Genomic DNA, 15,895 nt, shown 5'->3' with positions numbered 1-15,895 from the left:
TAAATAGAAGTAAATTACAAATCTACAGTATATAACTTTCTTACACTAGTTGATTTGAAAGAAAACACTTTTCACTGGAGTTCCCCTTTAAACAACAAAATAAATTCTGTAGTCTGAGCTCAATAGATTTGGCACTGAGTTTGGTGAATTTGAATTCTGAAAGCTTTTCCCAAAAGGTGTAAAGAAAAACCTGTAGATTTTTTAAATATTCCAAACAGATGTGTCCCAAGAGATGTGTCGGCTCTGATTGGCTAGTCTATGTAGGGACACGCCTCCAACCTGTCACGCCCTGTTGGCTATTTAGTTTATCTTGAAAGGATAACAGATGAATAGCGCAGCACCGGGCTATAAGAAACGATGCTCCACAATTGTCGTTTTCCAGGCAAATTCCACACTTTTTTTTGCTGCGGTGTGGGGATTAGATTAGTAAAAATTTCTTCCACTTTGCTGCTACTATAATACCAAAAATTCTGGAAGGAAAATGCACAGCGTCCCTATCCAAACCTACTCTCATAATAATTTCACCTACAACCCGTATGTGGTCAGCTAACAGATATCCTCTCCACAGCCTGCTAAAGGGGAACTCTATGGGGGAGATTTATCAAACATGGTGTAAAGTGAAACTGGCTCAGTTGCCCCCGGCAACCAATCAGATTCCACCTTTCATTTTGCAAAGAGTCTGTGAGGAATGAGAGGTGGAATCTGATTGGTTGCTAGGGGCGACTGAGCCAGTTTCACTTTACACCATGTTTGATAAATCTCCCCTTATCTCCCTATTGCGCATGGGGGGGGGGGGCTGTGGATGAAGGTGGGTTTCTTACCTTCATCCTTGGGGCCATTTCTGTGCAGTGTCTAGGCTAGTAAGGCGGTTTGGTGCACAGCGGGCCATCCTGGGACAAGCCGGATCCATGCACTTGCAATGGTAGCCCCGCCCCCAGCGCACCAAACCGCCTCACTAGCCTAGAGATTGTACTATAAGGGGGGGATGAAGGTAAGAAAGTTATCTTCATCCCCAGCCCCCACATGAGGAAGATACAGTTTCCCTCTAAGAGGCTGTGGATAGCTGTCTGTCCCACCCCTCCCCCCGCCTCGGCAGGCTACGTTTGTCTAACCTGCTAATAGTTTCCCTTTAATACTGAAATGTCCCAAAAAGAAAAGGTCAAATGTTTGGAACAATTCATAGGCTTTTGGTCATAGACTTGGGAACTCACTGAGAATATACAAGGATATTGTGCCGTCATGTTTCATGTGCCTAAAATTGCAATACAAAACAAATTGCAATTTGCTCATAATCTATAGACTCCTCATGTGACTGTACATAGTTGCCAACATTTGAAAATTTTTTCCAGGGACACTTTAGCGTTAAAAAGGCTTATTGTGGGTGTGGTCTCGGTGGGGTGTGGCCTATTATGGGTGTGGGTTTAAAATTTTCCAGTTAGAATTTACGGTCAGAACAACACAAAAGGAGCATTACACACACCAGTATTAGGTCCCCGGTATATTACACACCCCAGTATTAGGTCCTCAGTATATTACACACCCCAGTATTAGGTCCTCAGTATATTACACACCCCAGTATTAGGTCCCCAGTATATTACACACCCCAGTATCAGGTCCCCAGTATATTACACACCCCAGTTTCAGGTCCCCAGTATATTACACACCCCAGTTTCAGGTCCCCAGTATATTACACACCCCAGTTTTAGGTCCCCAGTACATTACACACCCCAGTATTAGGTCCCCAGTATATTACACACCCCAGTTTCAGGTCCCCAGCATATTACACACCCCACTCAGAGCAGGCTGAGACTCAGAGATAGCATTCTACTGACTGACTGTATATAATGGTAGTTTGTACCCATATGATGCAGCTGCACCCCATATAATCATACTACTACCCCCTTTATTCTCCTGCCCTTCCATCATCATATTACTACCCCTTTATCATCCTCTTTGCCCCTCCATCATCATACTACTACCCCATCATCCTCCTGTCCCTCCATCATCATACTACTACCCCCTTCATCCTCCTGTCTTTCCATCATCATAGTACTACCCCTCTAATCCTCCTTCCCCTTCATCAGGGCCGCTTCTGCCATGAGGCTGAATGAGTATTGGTGCTTGTATACGGGGGGTGCCAGGTACGCGTTGTGGTCCGGGGGGGGGGGGGGTGCTAGTGAGGGGGCGGCCGCCTGCGGTTTGCCTCAGGCGGCGGAGACCCCAGGATCGGCCCTGTACTATCCACTTCATCCTCCTGCCCTTCTATCATCATAGTACTACCCCTCTCATTTTCCTGCCCTCATCATCATATTACTTCCCCTTCATCCTCCTCCTGTCCCTTCATCATCATACTAGTACCCCCTTAAGCATCCTCTTGTCCCTTCATCTGCATTTAAAACAAACAAAGCTATACTTACTTCACCAGTATGGTTCCTCTAGTCCCTCAGCGACTCCTCTCCCTGCTCTGCATGAGTGACATCACGTGCGCTGAAAGGGGGCGGGGCTTACAGCGGGACATGTCAGGGACATGTTTTTTCCGGGGCTGTCTCCTCAGAATCGGGACAGTCCTGGCAAAACCGGGACTGTTGGCAACTATGGACTATAGCAGCCAATGACCACTGACTGCATGGGATGACATCGGCATCGATTGCCTCTGCCATCAGTTGAGGTTAATATATTGCGATTTTATACAAATTTAAGGTGCCTGAATAAACAATAAGGGGGCTCCTTCTGACTGGTGGGGTCCTTGGTGTCAGATCTATGGATCACACAGTTATAGGCTGTCCTAAACATAGGCCATCAATGTTTATTCTAGGAAAACAGGTTTATATTGCCTACAACTGTTCAAATCAAACCAGAAAGTTATAGAGATTGGTAAATTACTTTTATTTAAAAATCTAAAATCTTTCAGTACTTATCAGCTGCTGTATGTCCTGCAGGAAGTGGTGTATTCTTTCCAGTCTGACACAGTGCTCTCTGTTGCCACCTCTGTCCATGTCAGGAACTGTCCAGAGCAGCAGCAAATCCCCATAGAAAACCTCTCCTGCTCTGGACAGTTCCTGACATGGACAGAGGTGGCAGCAGAGAGAACTGTGTCAGACTGGAGAGAATACACCACTTCCTGCAGGACATACAGCAGCTGATTAGTACTGAAAGACTGGAGGTTTTTAACTCCTTCACATCAGCAATCTGCATATATATGTTCCTACTGCTGACGCCCTGTGCAGTAGGAATGCATACAGTATGTCCGTTCCTGCTTTGAAGGGGTTTTATGTGTGCAGGGCTGCTTTGCTATAGTAGTGACAAGATAAGAACCTGTGATTGTGGGGGTACTGATCAATCACCCTGACAGGCGGAGGAGACATACTTACCTCTGTCCTGTCAGATCAGCGATCTTCTCATAGAGTCTGCCCTTAGGCAGATGCTATGTGCATTTATAATACTGATCAATGCTATGCAAAGGCATAGCATTGATCGGTATATGCAATCTAATGATTGCATATATAGTCCCCTAGGAGGAACTATAAAGTGTAAAATAATTTTAAAATGTTTAAAAAATATTTTAAAAAAACCCCTCTCCAATAAAGCTTTAAATCCCCCCTTCCCATTATACAAATAAAAATATGTAAAAAAAATTAAAAATTATATAAGCGGAATTGTCTGATCGAGTAAAATATAACACTATTGTTCCCGCACGGTGAACGGCGTAAAAGAACTCCCGGCCAGCTGTGGGGTCGCTCTGGCAGACAGACAGCTGCACACCTAACTCCACACATCACCTCCTTCCCCCCCTTCACTTAGTCTACAGATGTGGCCGACCGCCTGTACCGCCTGCTGCTGCTGGTCATGGGGACGGAGCGGCCGCTGGGTGCAGGACAATGAGGAGCAGGAGCTTGGGGAGGAGCTGCTGCTTCTTCTCACCATGTGGTCCCTGCACCCGGCCTTCTCCTTCCATCAGCCGGTCCCTCTGCAGGAGCACCTGGAGCGGAGGAGCCGCCTTGCGGTAAATGGGGACCGGACCCAGCCACATAGCTGCCTGCACCGCCTGCCACCTGTAACCATCACCCGAGGGCGGCTGTTGGGAGCCCCACTTCTGGGCATCTTCTAGGGCTTATAAGTCTATGGTTTTGTGGCCCCTGTTGGACCCCGGCACTATAGATGTGGGTACAGCTGGCAGGCCTCACCAGTGACTCTTTTTAAATTGAAACCCGTGCTGTGATTATGGGAACAATTTTGGGTAAATATTTTTCTGTAAATGGGGCCCAGTGTCTTCATTGCTTTACACTCTCCTCAAATTACTGCTTGTCCTGTGGACATGAGCTTTGGTCTCCTAACACTACTTGCTGACTCATGTCTGTACAGTGCGCCCCCTAACACCCCCCACCCCCCTCAGAGTTCAGCAGTGTCATACGTTTGGGGGGCCCATACAGTTTTCTGCTATGGGGCCCCATGAATCCTAGCTATGTTGTTTGTTGGGGGGCTAAGGGTTCGGATAGTTTCTTATATGACTGGGGGGTTGGGTAGTTATTTGTATGGCTGGAGGGTTGGGTAGTTATTTGTATGGCTGGGGGGGTTGGGTAGTTATTTGTATGGCTGGGGGGGGTCGGTAGTTATTTGTGTGGCTGGGGGGGGGTCGGTAGTTATTTGTATGGCTGGGGGGTCGGGTAGTTATTTGTATGGCTGGGGGGTCGGGTAGTTATTTGTATGGCTGGGGGGGGGTCGGTAGTTATTTGTGTGGCTGGGGGGTCGGGTAGCTATTTGTATAGCGCGGGGGGGGGGGCGGGTAGTTGTTTGTATGGCTGGGCGGTCGGTTAGTTATTTGTATGGCTGGGCGGTCGGTTAGTTATTTGTATGGCTGGGGGGGGACATGTAGTTATTTGTATAGCTGGGGTGTCGGGTAGTTGTATGGCTGGGGGGACATGTAGTTGTTTGTATGGCTGGGGGGTCGGGTAGTTATTTGTATGGCTGGGGGGGTCGGGTAGTTATTTGTATGGCTGGAGGGTCGGGTAGCTATTTGTATAGCGCGGGGGGGTCGGGTAGTTGTTTGTATGGCTGGGGGGGTTGGTAGTTATTTGTATGGCTGGGGGGGTCGGGTAGTTATTTGTATGGCTGGGGGGGTTGGTAGTTATTTGTATGGCTGGGGGGGTCGGGTAGTTATTTGTATGGCTGGAGGGTCGGGTAGTTATTTGTATGGCTGGGGGGGTCGGGTAGTTATTTGTATGGCTGGAGGGTCGGGTAGCTATTTGTATAGCGCGGGGGGGTTGGGTAGTTGTTTGTATGGCTGGGGGGGGACATGTAGTTATTTGTATAGCTGGGGTGTCGGGTAGTTGTATGGCTGGGGGGTCGGGTAGTTATTTGTATGGCTGGGGGGGTCGGGTAGTTATTTGTATGGCTGGGGGGGTTGGTAGTTATTTGTATGGCTGGAGGGTTGGGTAGTTATTTGTATGGCTGGGGGGGTTGGTAGTTATTTGTATGGCTGGGGGGTCGGGTAGTTATTTGTATGGCTGGAGGGTTGGGTAGCTATTTGTATAGCGCGGGGGGGTCGGGTAGTTGTTTGTATGGCTGGGGGGGTCGGGTAGCTATTTGTATAGCGCGGGGGGGTCGGGTAGTTGTTTGTATGGCTGGGGGGGTCGGGTAGCTACTTGTATGGCTGGGGGGTTGGGTAGCTACTTGTATGGCTGGGGGGTCGGGTAGCTACTTGTATGGCTGGGGGGTCGGGTAGCTATTTGTATGGCTGGGGGGTCGGGTAGCTACTTGTATGGCTGGGGGTGTCGGGTGGTGGGTCTTGGATGTTGTCTGGAGGCGTTGGGGTGGGGGCACTGAAAATTTATTTTGCACAGTGCGCCATCTACCCTAAGGCCGGCCTTATCACAACTACTGGATGGTGTATGACCAATCCATCAAATGTTAGATTTCCTAGTCTGGCATTATATATATATGCGGCACAGGCAGTTGGTTCCTTTGGAGATGTGATAGAAGACATGTCGTGTGCATTGTGCTGCAGTTTCTTACATCTTTCTGTATTCCACAGGTCACTGTCCTGCAGTTCTGATGTAGAGAAATTAATACTAGAAAGGCGACATGGCAGAACTCTTTGTACAACGCATTTCACACCCTACAGCACCAGCAGAGACAATAAAAAAGACCTTTATCTTCGATGAGAATTTTTTGAAATGCATCATGTCTGGTATATTATACATGAATAAACCTGGAAAAAACGAGCTGATTTTATTTACTTTTTTTTACAGTCATATTCTTGTTACTATTGTTGGAACGGAACAGAATAAATATGTTGCACTGTGTTCTCTGCTGTATAATGGAAGCCTCACAAAGCCGCATCCATTTGCCTCCGAGCCAGGGACAGTGATGGGGACGCACAGTCGGCCTTTGTCTGACTAACAATGGGCGACTAATGTGCCATGAGGGGACGCAGACATCTCATCTTATAAGCCACAGAATTTACCAGCTTGTAAAAAAAATACATTACTTAGAATATTATATATATATATATATATATATATATATATATATGTGTGTGTGTGTGTGTGTGTGTACTGTGTTTCTCCAAAAATAGGACCTAGCTTCTTTCTGCACTTTTTGAAGTAAACCCTAGTTACAGTCAGCTGACCAGATCCCTGGGTGGTTGAGCATCAGCCAATCAGGGCCAGACTTGTTAGGCTCCGCCCCCACCTGCTCAACACAAGCTGCAGGGGAGGAGGGGTAAGAAGGTGCACAGTAGGGACATTGAATATGATGGGACCCTATTCCACGGGCCGAGCAGGGCCCGATCAACGATGTAAACGAGCGCCGAGCTGCTAGATTTGTGCTCGTTTACTGGGCCTATTCCATGGCCCGACAATCGTTAGCGAGGGCTGCAGGGACATCATTACTGATGTCCCTGCCGAAGGGTATGTTGGCCAACTACAGACGGAGGGAGGTATACAGTATGGGGAAAACAACTACAGAGGGGGAGAGAGGTATACAGTATTGGGAATACCTGCAGAGGGGGATATGTATAGTATGGAGGCCTAACTACAGGGGAAGGGGGGGTATATAGTATGGAGGCCTAACTACAGGGGAACTGGGGAACTTACACAACAGTAGGACATACAGTATGGTGGCTAACTACTGTATAGAGTGGGGGTACAGTGTAGGGGTATATTGTGTTTCTACAAAAATAAGACCCTGCTTTTTTTGGAGAAACAATATAAATAATATATATATATATATATACACAAGTCCTCTCTTTATATTTTTCATCCTGTTTGAATCCACTTTTGGTTTTGGCTCAAAAAACGGCCATGCGTAAAAACCAACATAAAATGGTAAAGCTGAACTGCAAACTGCAACCTCGGATGCACTTATATATACACACACAGTCACACACACACACACACAAAGTCACATACACAGTCACACACACACATACACTCACACATACACACACACACAGTCTCACACACACACTCACACATACACACACACACAAAGTCACATACACAGTCACACACACACATACACACACTCACACATACACACACACACAGTCTCACACACACACACACACACACAAAGTCACATACACACACAGTCACACACACACACACACACACAGTCTCACACACACACACATACACACACACACAAAGTCACATACACACACAGTCACACACACAGTCACACACACACACAAAGTCACATACACACACAGTCACACACACACTCACACACACACACAAAGTCACATACACACACAGTCACATCTTAATTTTGCGTAAGTTAAAAAAATTATATGTTTTGATCCGTTTTTTTTTTTATAATGGAAAAACCGGATCAAAAAGGATGCACATAAATACATCCGTTTTTCTATTCCTTTTTTTTTTTTTTATTTTGCAAAACCAAATTAAACAAGCAGATTGCGGAAATGTAGTGTGATCCCAGACTAAGGGTCCTATTACACGGAGCGATTTTTTACAATTAACAACTAATGGTCGCAAATTAGATTGTTTATTGTTCACCTGAAATCGTTGACCATATTACAGAGAATGATGGTCGTTAGTTACGATCGTTACTATAACCGTTTATTCCTTCTGATCCCAGCAAAACAATGAACAATGTGCAATTACACTGAACGTTTAGTGAAAAAATGTGGAACGTGAGCGAACGATTAGCGAACGATTAACGGTAATTTTAGGGCCCTATTCCGTGGGACGATTATAGTTCAGATAATCGTTAAATCGTTCAGAACAAAGCGATAATTGATCGGTTGAATAGCAGTTAACGATTAAGCGACGATTGAGAAATCGTTGATCGATAAATAAGAACTGGACCTATTTTTATCGTTGCTCGTTCGCATGGAATAGGACGTTCGGTCATTTGCCGTAGCGACGAACGCAAAACCGATGACTGCAAGAACAATCATAAGTAACGATCATCATTCCGTGTAAATGGGTAAACGATTTCAGATCATTGGCAATAGTGCTCGTTTATTGTTAACGATTATGCGAACGATAATCGTCCCGTGAAATAGGGCCCTTAGGTTCAGATTTAAATCAACGATCAACAACATACGAACGATTTTAAATTCAAATTCGAGCGATATAACGATTTTTCGCACGATAATCGTCCCTAAGCCTGTGTCTGTGAAAACACAGAAACTGTGCAAATCTTTCCATTATAATTTTGCCCTGTCAGTTCCTACGATTGGAAAAAAAATTACAAAAAAAACTAATGCAAATACTGTGTGTGAACATAACCTAATAAACACAGAAATCACTATCTGGCGTCATAGAGTCATAAAGTCCTGGAAATGAAAAGGTTAAGTGAAGAAAAGCAAATCAGGCGGAGTAAGTTTGTCCCTGAGAGGCTTCCGTACTGCTGGTAAACATGGAGCTGTTAGTAACGTCCGGAGAGCGAGGCTTGTAGCTAGGCTACCGATTGTTTGACTCTCTGCTATTGGTGAGGCGCTTTGTATTGTTCTTCGCCCTCATTGCTTTTCTCCTGTCTCTTTGTATATAGCTCCTGCTTGGATGTAATGTGACCCAGAACGCCGGCGTCCACAGCTACGAAGCCCGGAGAAGCGAGCGCAGTGAGTGCCGCCATGATGGGAGCGTGTGGGACGGATTATGGGGCAAAAAACGGACATTTCTGGACTAGTTCAGAAATGTCAGTTCACTATAATAGCAGTATATAAACCAGGGGTAGGAACCGTGCCTCTCCAGCTGTTCCAAAACTACAACTCCCATCATGCCTGGAGAGCTAAAGCTTTAGCCTTCACTATCCAGGCATGATGGGAGTTGTAGTTTTGGAGCAGCTGGAGAGCCAAGGTCACCTGATGTCAACAGTAGAGGCGACGCTGTAGTGTTACTATAGCAACACCCAGCGCCTCCGGCCACAGCCGTAACCCGAAGCCGGTGGGTCCAGTAGCACACCCCCCCTCCAGCCCCCCCCCCCCCTATTTATACCAGGCAATATGTGGTCAGTCAGGCTATGTTCACTCGGCCTTATTTAATAACAAATAGCAAATAACGGTCGTTGTTTTTACATAGTGTGAACATAGCCTTATAGTGATTTTATTGTCAGCTGTACATGGGCGTTATATGATAAGAGGGATGTTTACGTACACTGTAGATCCTTTAAAGGGGTACTCAGGCAAAAACCTGTTTCTTTTAGATTAACTGGTATTAAAAAAAGTAAAAAGTAAGCGGTTTAAGAAACAAATAAAAAGTATAACCACCTGATGTGGAGGCTGTCACCATTTTTACTTTTTTTCATACATGTGGAGTTCCAGAGGATACCAGGACTGGTAACTTTTTGCATCCAATTATCTGTATGGTGTCAGGAAGTTATATAGATTTGTAATTTACCTCTATTAAAAAAACCTCCAGCCTTCCAGTACTTATCAGCTGCTGTATGTCCTGCAGGAAGTGGTGTGTTCTCTCCAGTCTGCTGCCACCTCTGGCCATGTCAGGAACTGTCCAGAGCAGCAGCAAATCCCCATAGAAAACCTCTCCTGCTCTGGACAGTTCCTGACATGGACAGAGGTGGCAGCAGACTGGAGAGAACACACCACTTCCTGCAGGACATACAGCAGTTGATAAGGACTGTTCCTGACCAAACCCAGAGACTGATTACCAATAATAGCAGTATACAGAGACTGATTACCAATAATACCAGTATACAGAGACTGATTACCTATAATACCAGTATACAGAGACTGATTACCTATAATACCAGTATACAGAGACTGATTACCTATAATACCAGTATACAGAGACTGATTACCTATAATAGCAGTATACAGAGACTGATCACCAATAATACCAGTATACAGAGACTGATTACCTATAATACCAGTATACAGAGACTGATTACCAATAATACCAGTATACAGAGACTGATTACCTATAATACCAGTATACAGAGACTGATTACCAATAATACCAGTATACAGAGACTGATTACCTATAATAGCAGTATACAGAGACTGATCACCAATAATACCAGTATACAGAGACTGATCACCAATAATACCAGTATACAGAGACTGATCACCAATAATACCAGTATACAGAGACTGATCACCAATAATACCAGTATACAGAGACTGATTACCAATAATACCAGTATACAGAGACTGATCACCAATAATACCAGTATACAGAGACTGATCACCAATAATACCAGTATACAGAGACTGATTACCTATAATAGCAGTATACAGAGACTGATTACCAATAATACCAGTATACAGAGACTGATTACCAATAATACCAGTATACAGAGACTGATTACCAATAATACCAGTATACAGAGACTGATCACCAATAATACCAGTATACAGAGACTGATCACCAATAATACCAGTATACAGAGACTGATTACCTATAATAGCAGTATACAGAGACTGATTACCTATAATACCAGTATACAGAGACTGACTACCAATAATAGCAGTATACAGAGACTGATTACCTATAATACCAGTATACAGAGACTGATTACCTATAATACCAGTATACAGAGACTGATCACCAATAATACCAGTATACAGAGACTGACTACCAATAATAGCAGTATACAGAGACTGATTACCTATAATACCAGTATACAGAGACTGATTACCTATAATACCAGTATACAGAGACTGATCACCAATAATACCAGTATACAGAGACTGACTACCAATAATAGCAGTATACAGAGACTGATTACCTATAATACCAGTATACAGAGACTGATTACCTATAATACCAGTATACAGAGACTGATTACCTATAATACCAGTATACAGAGACTGATCACCAATAATACCAGTATACAGAGACTGATCACCAATAATACCAGTATACAGAGACTGATTACCAATAATACCAGTATACAGAGACTGATCACCAATAATACCAGTCTCTGTATACTGCAGATCAAACCCAGGACCTCCAGCTGTTGCAAAAATACAGTTCCCATCATGCCTGGACAGCCAAAGCTTTAGCATGATGGGAGTTGTAGTTTTGTAACAGCTGGAGGTCCTGGGTTTGACCCCCCCCCCCCCCCCCCATTATTACTGGTTTATTATTAGATTATATTGGCTTTAGCACTATGCACTATTTTTTATTTTTTTTTAAAGTTTGACCCGTCAGTGTAATTTCTAGTTTTCCCATTCATTCTACAGCTGCCGCCATTGTCTGTGGCCGGGGGGTGATGGCTAGCTTCTCAGCCGAGGATGAGGTTTCCCTCCAGTCCATGGTCAGACAATTACTACAGAGTGTAAAAGAGAAGCTGGCGGGCGCCCCATCGGCTGAGTGTACGGAGGAGATCCTGCTCCATCTGGAGGAGACTGATGAACACTTTCACAAGTAATCCACACAAGTGTCGGGCTGTGTGCACTTCCCTCATGGAAACTACTGGAGATTGCCAGAGATTTGTAATTTACATCTATTGAAAAATCTCCAGTCTTCCAGTACTTATCAGCTGCTGTATGTCCTGCGGGAAGTGGTGTATTCTTTCCAGTCTGACACAGTGCTCTCTGCTGCCACCTCTGTCCGTGGACAGAGGTGGCAGAGAGCACTGTGTCAGACTGGAGAGAATACACCATTTCCCGCAGGACATACAGCAGCTGATAAGTACTGGAAGACTTGAGATTTTTTTTAATAGAAGTAAAGAAGTTTTTTGCTGAACTACTCGTTTAATGGGGTATTCTGCACAAACATAATTTTTGATATGTTGCTGCCATGGTGAGACTAACATTTCCTTTCATACTTGTTATTATCTATTCAGTCTCCTTCCCCCAGTTCTCAGCTGCTTCTTTCTGCTGAAGACAGAAAAAACTGTGTGTGAGTTTTTCTCTTCATCTCCCCCTCCTTCCCCCTCTGAGACGGCTGATGTAAACAACTCCCTGGCAGGCTGTATCTGCAACATTGTAGATTCTTTGTAATGCTGGGAGGGTTATTCTGAGGTTAAGTTGCTCATGAATTTATTGTAATTATCCCTCCCGGCATTACAAAGAAGCTACAATGTTGCAGATAAAGCCTGCCAGGGAAATCAGTCCTCTCACGACTGATGTAAACAACTCCCTGGCAGGCTTTATCTGCAACTTTGTAGCTTCTTTGTAATGCTGGGAGGGCTATTCTGAGGTCAAGTTGCTGTGAACTCACTGTGATTATCCCTACTGGCATTATAAAGTTGCAGATAGGGACTGTCAGAAAGGAGTCGGGGAGAAGGGGAGACAGAGAGAAAAGCTCACACACAGATTTTTGTGTCTTCAGCAGAAAGCAGCAGCTCCGAACTGGGGGAAGGAGACTGAATAGATAATAACAAGTATGGAATGAATTGTAGTCTCACCCTGGGCAGCAACCTGTGAAAAGTTATGTCTAAGCGGAATACCCCTTTAATGTGTGTAATCTGTAAAGCCAAAGCTTTAGCCTGGAGAGCCCAGGTTCCTGCCCCTGATCTAATCCATGTGTTCTGTACATTTTCTGTTCTTTTTCTAAGCTACGAGCTGGTCAAGTACTTACGGCATTACATCAAGAGCTCCCTGGGATCGGTGATAGATGACGAAACCGAGAGCTGCACCTATGCCCAGAGTCAGGGAGATGGATCGGGATATGACACGCTGGTACAACGCGTGGCCAAACGGACCAGAGAATCCAAGGAGTGAGTCTGGGCAGTGATACGACCTGTCTGGGGGGGGGGGGGGGGGGGGGGGAAACTGCTTCTATGACAAATACTCCCATATGCAAGATCAGCGCTCGGATACTGCGCCTATTACACGGCCCGATAATCGTTTAACAAGGGCTGCATGGACATTGTTACCGATGTCCTTGCAGCCCTTGCTTAACTGTATACATTACCTATCCATGCTGCAGGGCTCCTCCTGTCCTCCGCTTCTCCCGCTCAGCCAATCACTGGCCGTGGCGGTCCCAGCCTGTGATTGGCTGAGCGGCCTGTCAGCTGAGACAGGCCGCTCTGAAGCTGGAGCGCGCGGGACCCGGGGAGAAGCGGAGCAAGAGGAGCCCTGGACCATTGATAGGTAATGAATTTATTTAGCAAATCGTCAGCCACCGGCCGTGCACCACGGTTGGTGGCCGGCAATTATAGGTCAGAACCTATATCACCGATCAGCTGATTACAACGATCATTGGCTGATTGTTGTGTTTATTACACGGAACGAATCGGCCGGATAGGACCGATTATCGTTCCGTGTAATAGTACCCTTAGGTTTCTTACATGAATAGACTGGTGCCGGTGCCGTGGTCCTTTTTTTGAACAGGGGCCCGCTTCCTGTGCACCACACCGGACTATTCCCTGGCACCGGCCCAGAGTACTGGGATGGGTCCGCCGGCCCCCAGTGTGATGAAACCCCCTCCGCTCTGTGACACGGCTCCATTGATTCTTATGGAGCTGCGTCACAAAGGGGAGGGGGCTTTGTCACACTTGGGACCGCAGGGCCCGCCTCCAACGCTTCCTGTCAGGCCAGGAAATAGAGCGGCGCCGTGTGCAAGAATCGGGCCGCAGCATGAAAGAAAGGACCGCGACACCGGCGCCAGTTTATTCATGTAAGAAACCTACCGCCATTTACCTGATGGTCCATTCCCTTTAAGAATCAGAACAGCTCTGCATTACTCACCTGGATCAGTCGTGTTGTTTCACACGACTCAAAATACAGCGTGCGGCTATGTTCACACAACGTAAGAGAGCGGCCGTTACGTGACCCGCCGGAGCCGCTCGCTCCATAGTGTGCACTGACTGGGTTTTCTGCGGCCGCTATTCAATAAATGGCGGCCGCAGAAAACTGACATGTCAGTTTGTGGTGTCGCTAGGGATCCCAGCCGGAGTTTATACTACATGTATACGCTCCGGTCGGGATCCCATACACAGCAAGGTAACATATATTTTCGTAATCATTTTGTACAACGGCCGTGGTTTTACGAAAATATACCTTGTGTGAACATAGATGGGGAGCTGCCGCCACCCTCTGGAACACCCTCCTAGGGCCAGTAAATAGATCAACAATATGGAAGTAGACATATGGATGGCTACCAAAGTTGCTCATACCCTTCAGGATCCAAGAAAATCCGAGTCCAACAGAAAGTAAAGAGCTACCCTTTTGTTGGTAAAATGGACAACGCGTTTCAAGGGACTTTACCAATAAAAGAGTTGCTGTTCACTTTTTGCTGGAGCTTTTCTTGGCTCCTGAAGGGTACGAGCGCCTTTGGTAGCCGCTATCCATGTGTCTACTTCCATCCTGATATCCTCTTCCTGACATTTAATGTACATCAGTACTATGACTATGGAGTGGGCCAAGCAACACCAATGGGTCAAGGACGTTACCTGGAAATGAGCAGTTAGAGTTTGCATTAACAAAATATTTCTTCCTTCTACTTAAGTTACACGGAAATGTTGCTGTCTCTGAAGAACGTCATGATGGCCGTGGTGGAGACTCTTCTAAATAAATTTGAAGAAGATCAGGCCAAAATCCGTGAAATGCAGAAGAAAGCGCTGCACGAACAGCACAGGAGTCGCTACACCGATAACTGCTCTGACAGCGATTCATCCTTCAATCAGGTACAATGCCGCTTCTTTTTTATTTGCTGCCCCATCAGGTCCATGAGGCAGTAAGCATGGCCGCCATCACTCATCACCTGCACGATTTGGCACCAAGTGGCCCTTTTTATAGGTCTCCTATTTCGAGACGGTAGAAATAAATCCAGACACTCACCAGATTGCTTATTTATTCTGCGTGTTACTCATCAATACAGGTCAAGGACGTGTTTCGGCCACCATCAGCTGATAAAAGCCACGGTGGCCCAAATGCGCCCTTGACCTGTATGGATGAGTAACACACAGAATAAATAAGCAATTTGGTGAGTGTCTGGATTTATTTCTACTGTCTCAAAATAGGAGATACACGGAGAGCGCGGAGAGCGGAGGTGTGCCAGCCCTCCCATTATAAGACATGGCAGGAGGGATTTGGTGGCAGAATCTCTGCGCTGAATCTGTAGTGTGAACGGGCCCTTACAGACGATAATTGCTTGGCCCCGTTCTCGCATACCTATAAATATATGCAGCCAAAGCCGTAGCCCCATGCGTTCGTCAATGGTCGGGCAATGCCACGGTGATGTGTTTTTGGTTGCATGCATCATCAGATTTCTCTATACCATAACCAGCAGTCAGTCTACAGCTATTCCGACCCCCAACATGGTTGGCATGTCTTTTTAGTAAGGATAAAGGAGTCAGCAGCAACCAGACTCCTCTGGCAGCGGCTTACCTCCAGGGACAGCACACCATCTGGCTCCCATACTTATGCCAACATTTTTTTTTCTCTAATATGTATGGAGGTAAGTGATTGGCAATGATAAGCTGGCCCCGCCATCTCCTGTCCTGACCGCTATGTACC

At 45.8% G+C, this 15,895-nt stretch overlaps 1 protein-coding gene across 3 annotated transcripts in view; it reads left to right on the top strand.

Annotated features, from left to right (window-relative positions):
• Window positions 1-8,870: 8,870 nt before the first annotated feature.
• TBC1D32 (TBC1 domain family member 32) overlaps window positions 8,871-15,895 on the top strand; it is a 43,967-nt gene continuing 36,942 nt past the window's right edge. The window contains exons 1-4 of one of the 3 annotated variants that reach the window (XM_069971704.1): window positions 8,871-8,958; window positions 11,672-11,855; window positions 12,991-13,152; window positions 14,886-15,063. In XM_069971704.1, coding sequence (XP_069827805.1) covers window positions 11,701-11,855; window positions 12,991-13,152; window positions 14,886-15,063 — 495 coding nt within the window. In that variant the 5' untranslated portion in view covers window positions 8,871-8,958; window positions 11,672-11,700. Of the gene's footprint in view, window positions 9,089-9,330; window positions 9,414-11,671; window positions 11,856-12,990; window positions 13,153-14,885; window positions 15,064-15,895 lie in introns of those variants that run through there. The other 2 variants (XM_069971703.1, XM_069971705.1) reach the window with 2 other exon arrangements.

The sequence above is a fragment of the Dendropsophus ebraccatus genome, chromosome 5 (genome assembly GCF_027789765.1).
Source record: "Dendropsophus ebraccatus isolate aDenEbr1 chromosome 5, aDenEbr1.pat, whole genome shotgun sequence".
NCBI classification, from domain to species: domain Eukaryota; kingdom Metazoa; phylum Chordata; class Amphibia; order Anura; family Hylidae; genus Dendropsophus; species Dendropsophus ebraccatus.
The sequence above is the reverse complement of the archived record's forward strand: the minus strand, read 5'-3'. Positions and strand labels throughout refer to the sequence as shown.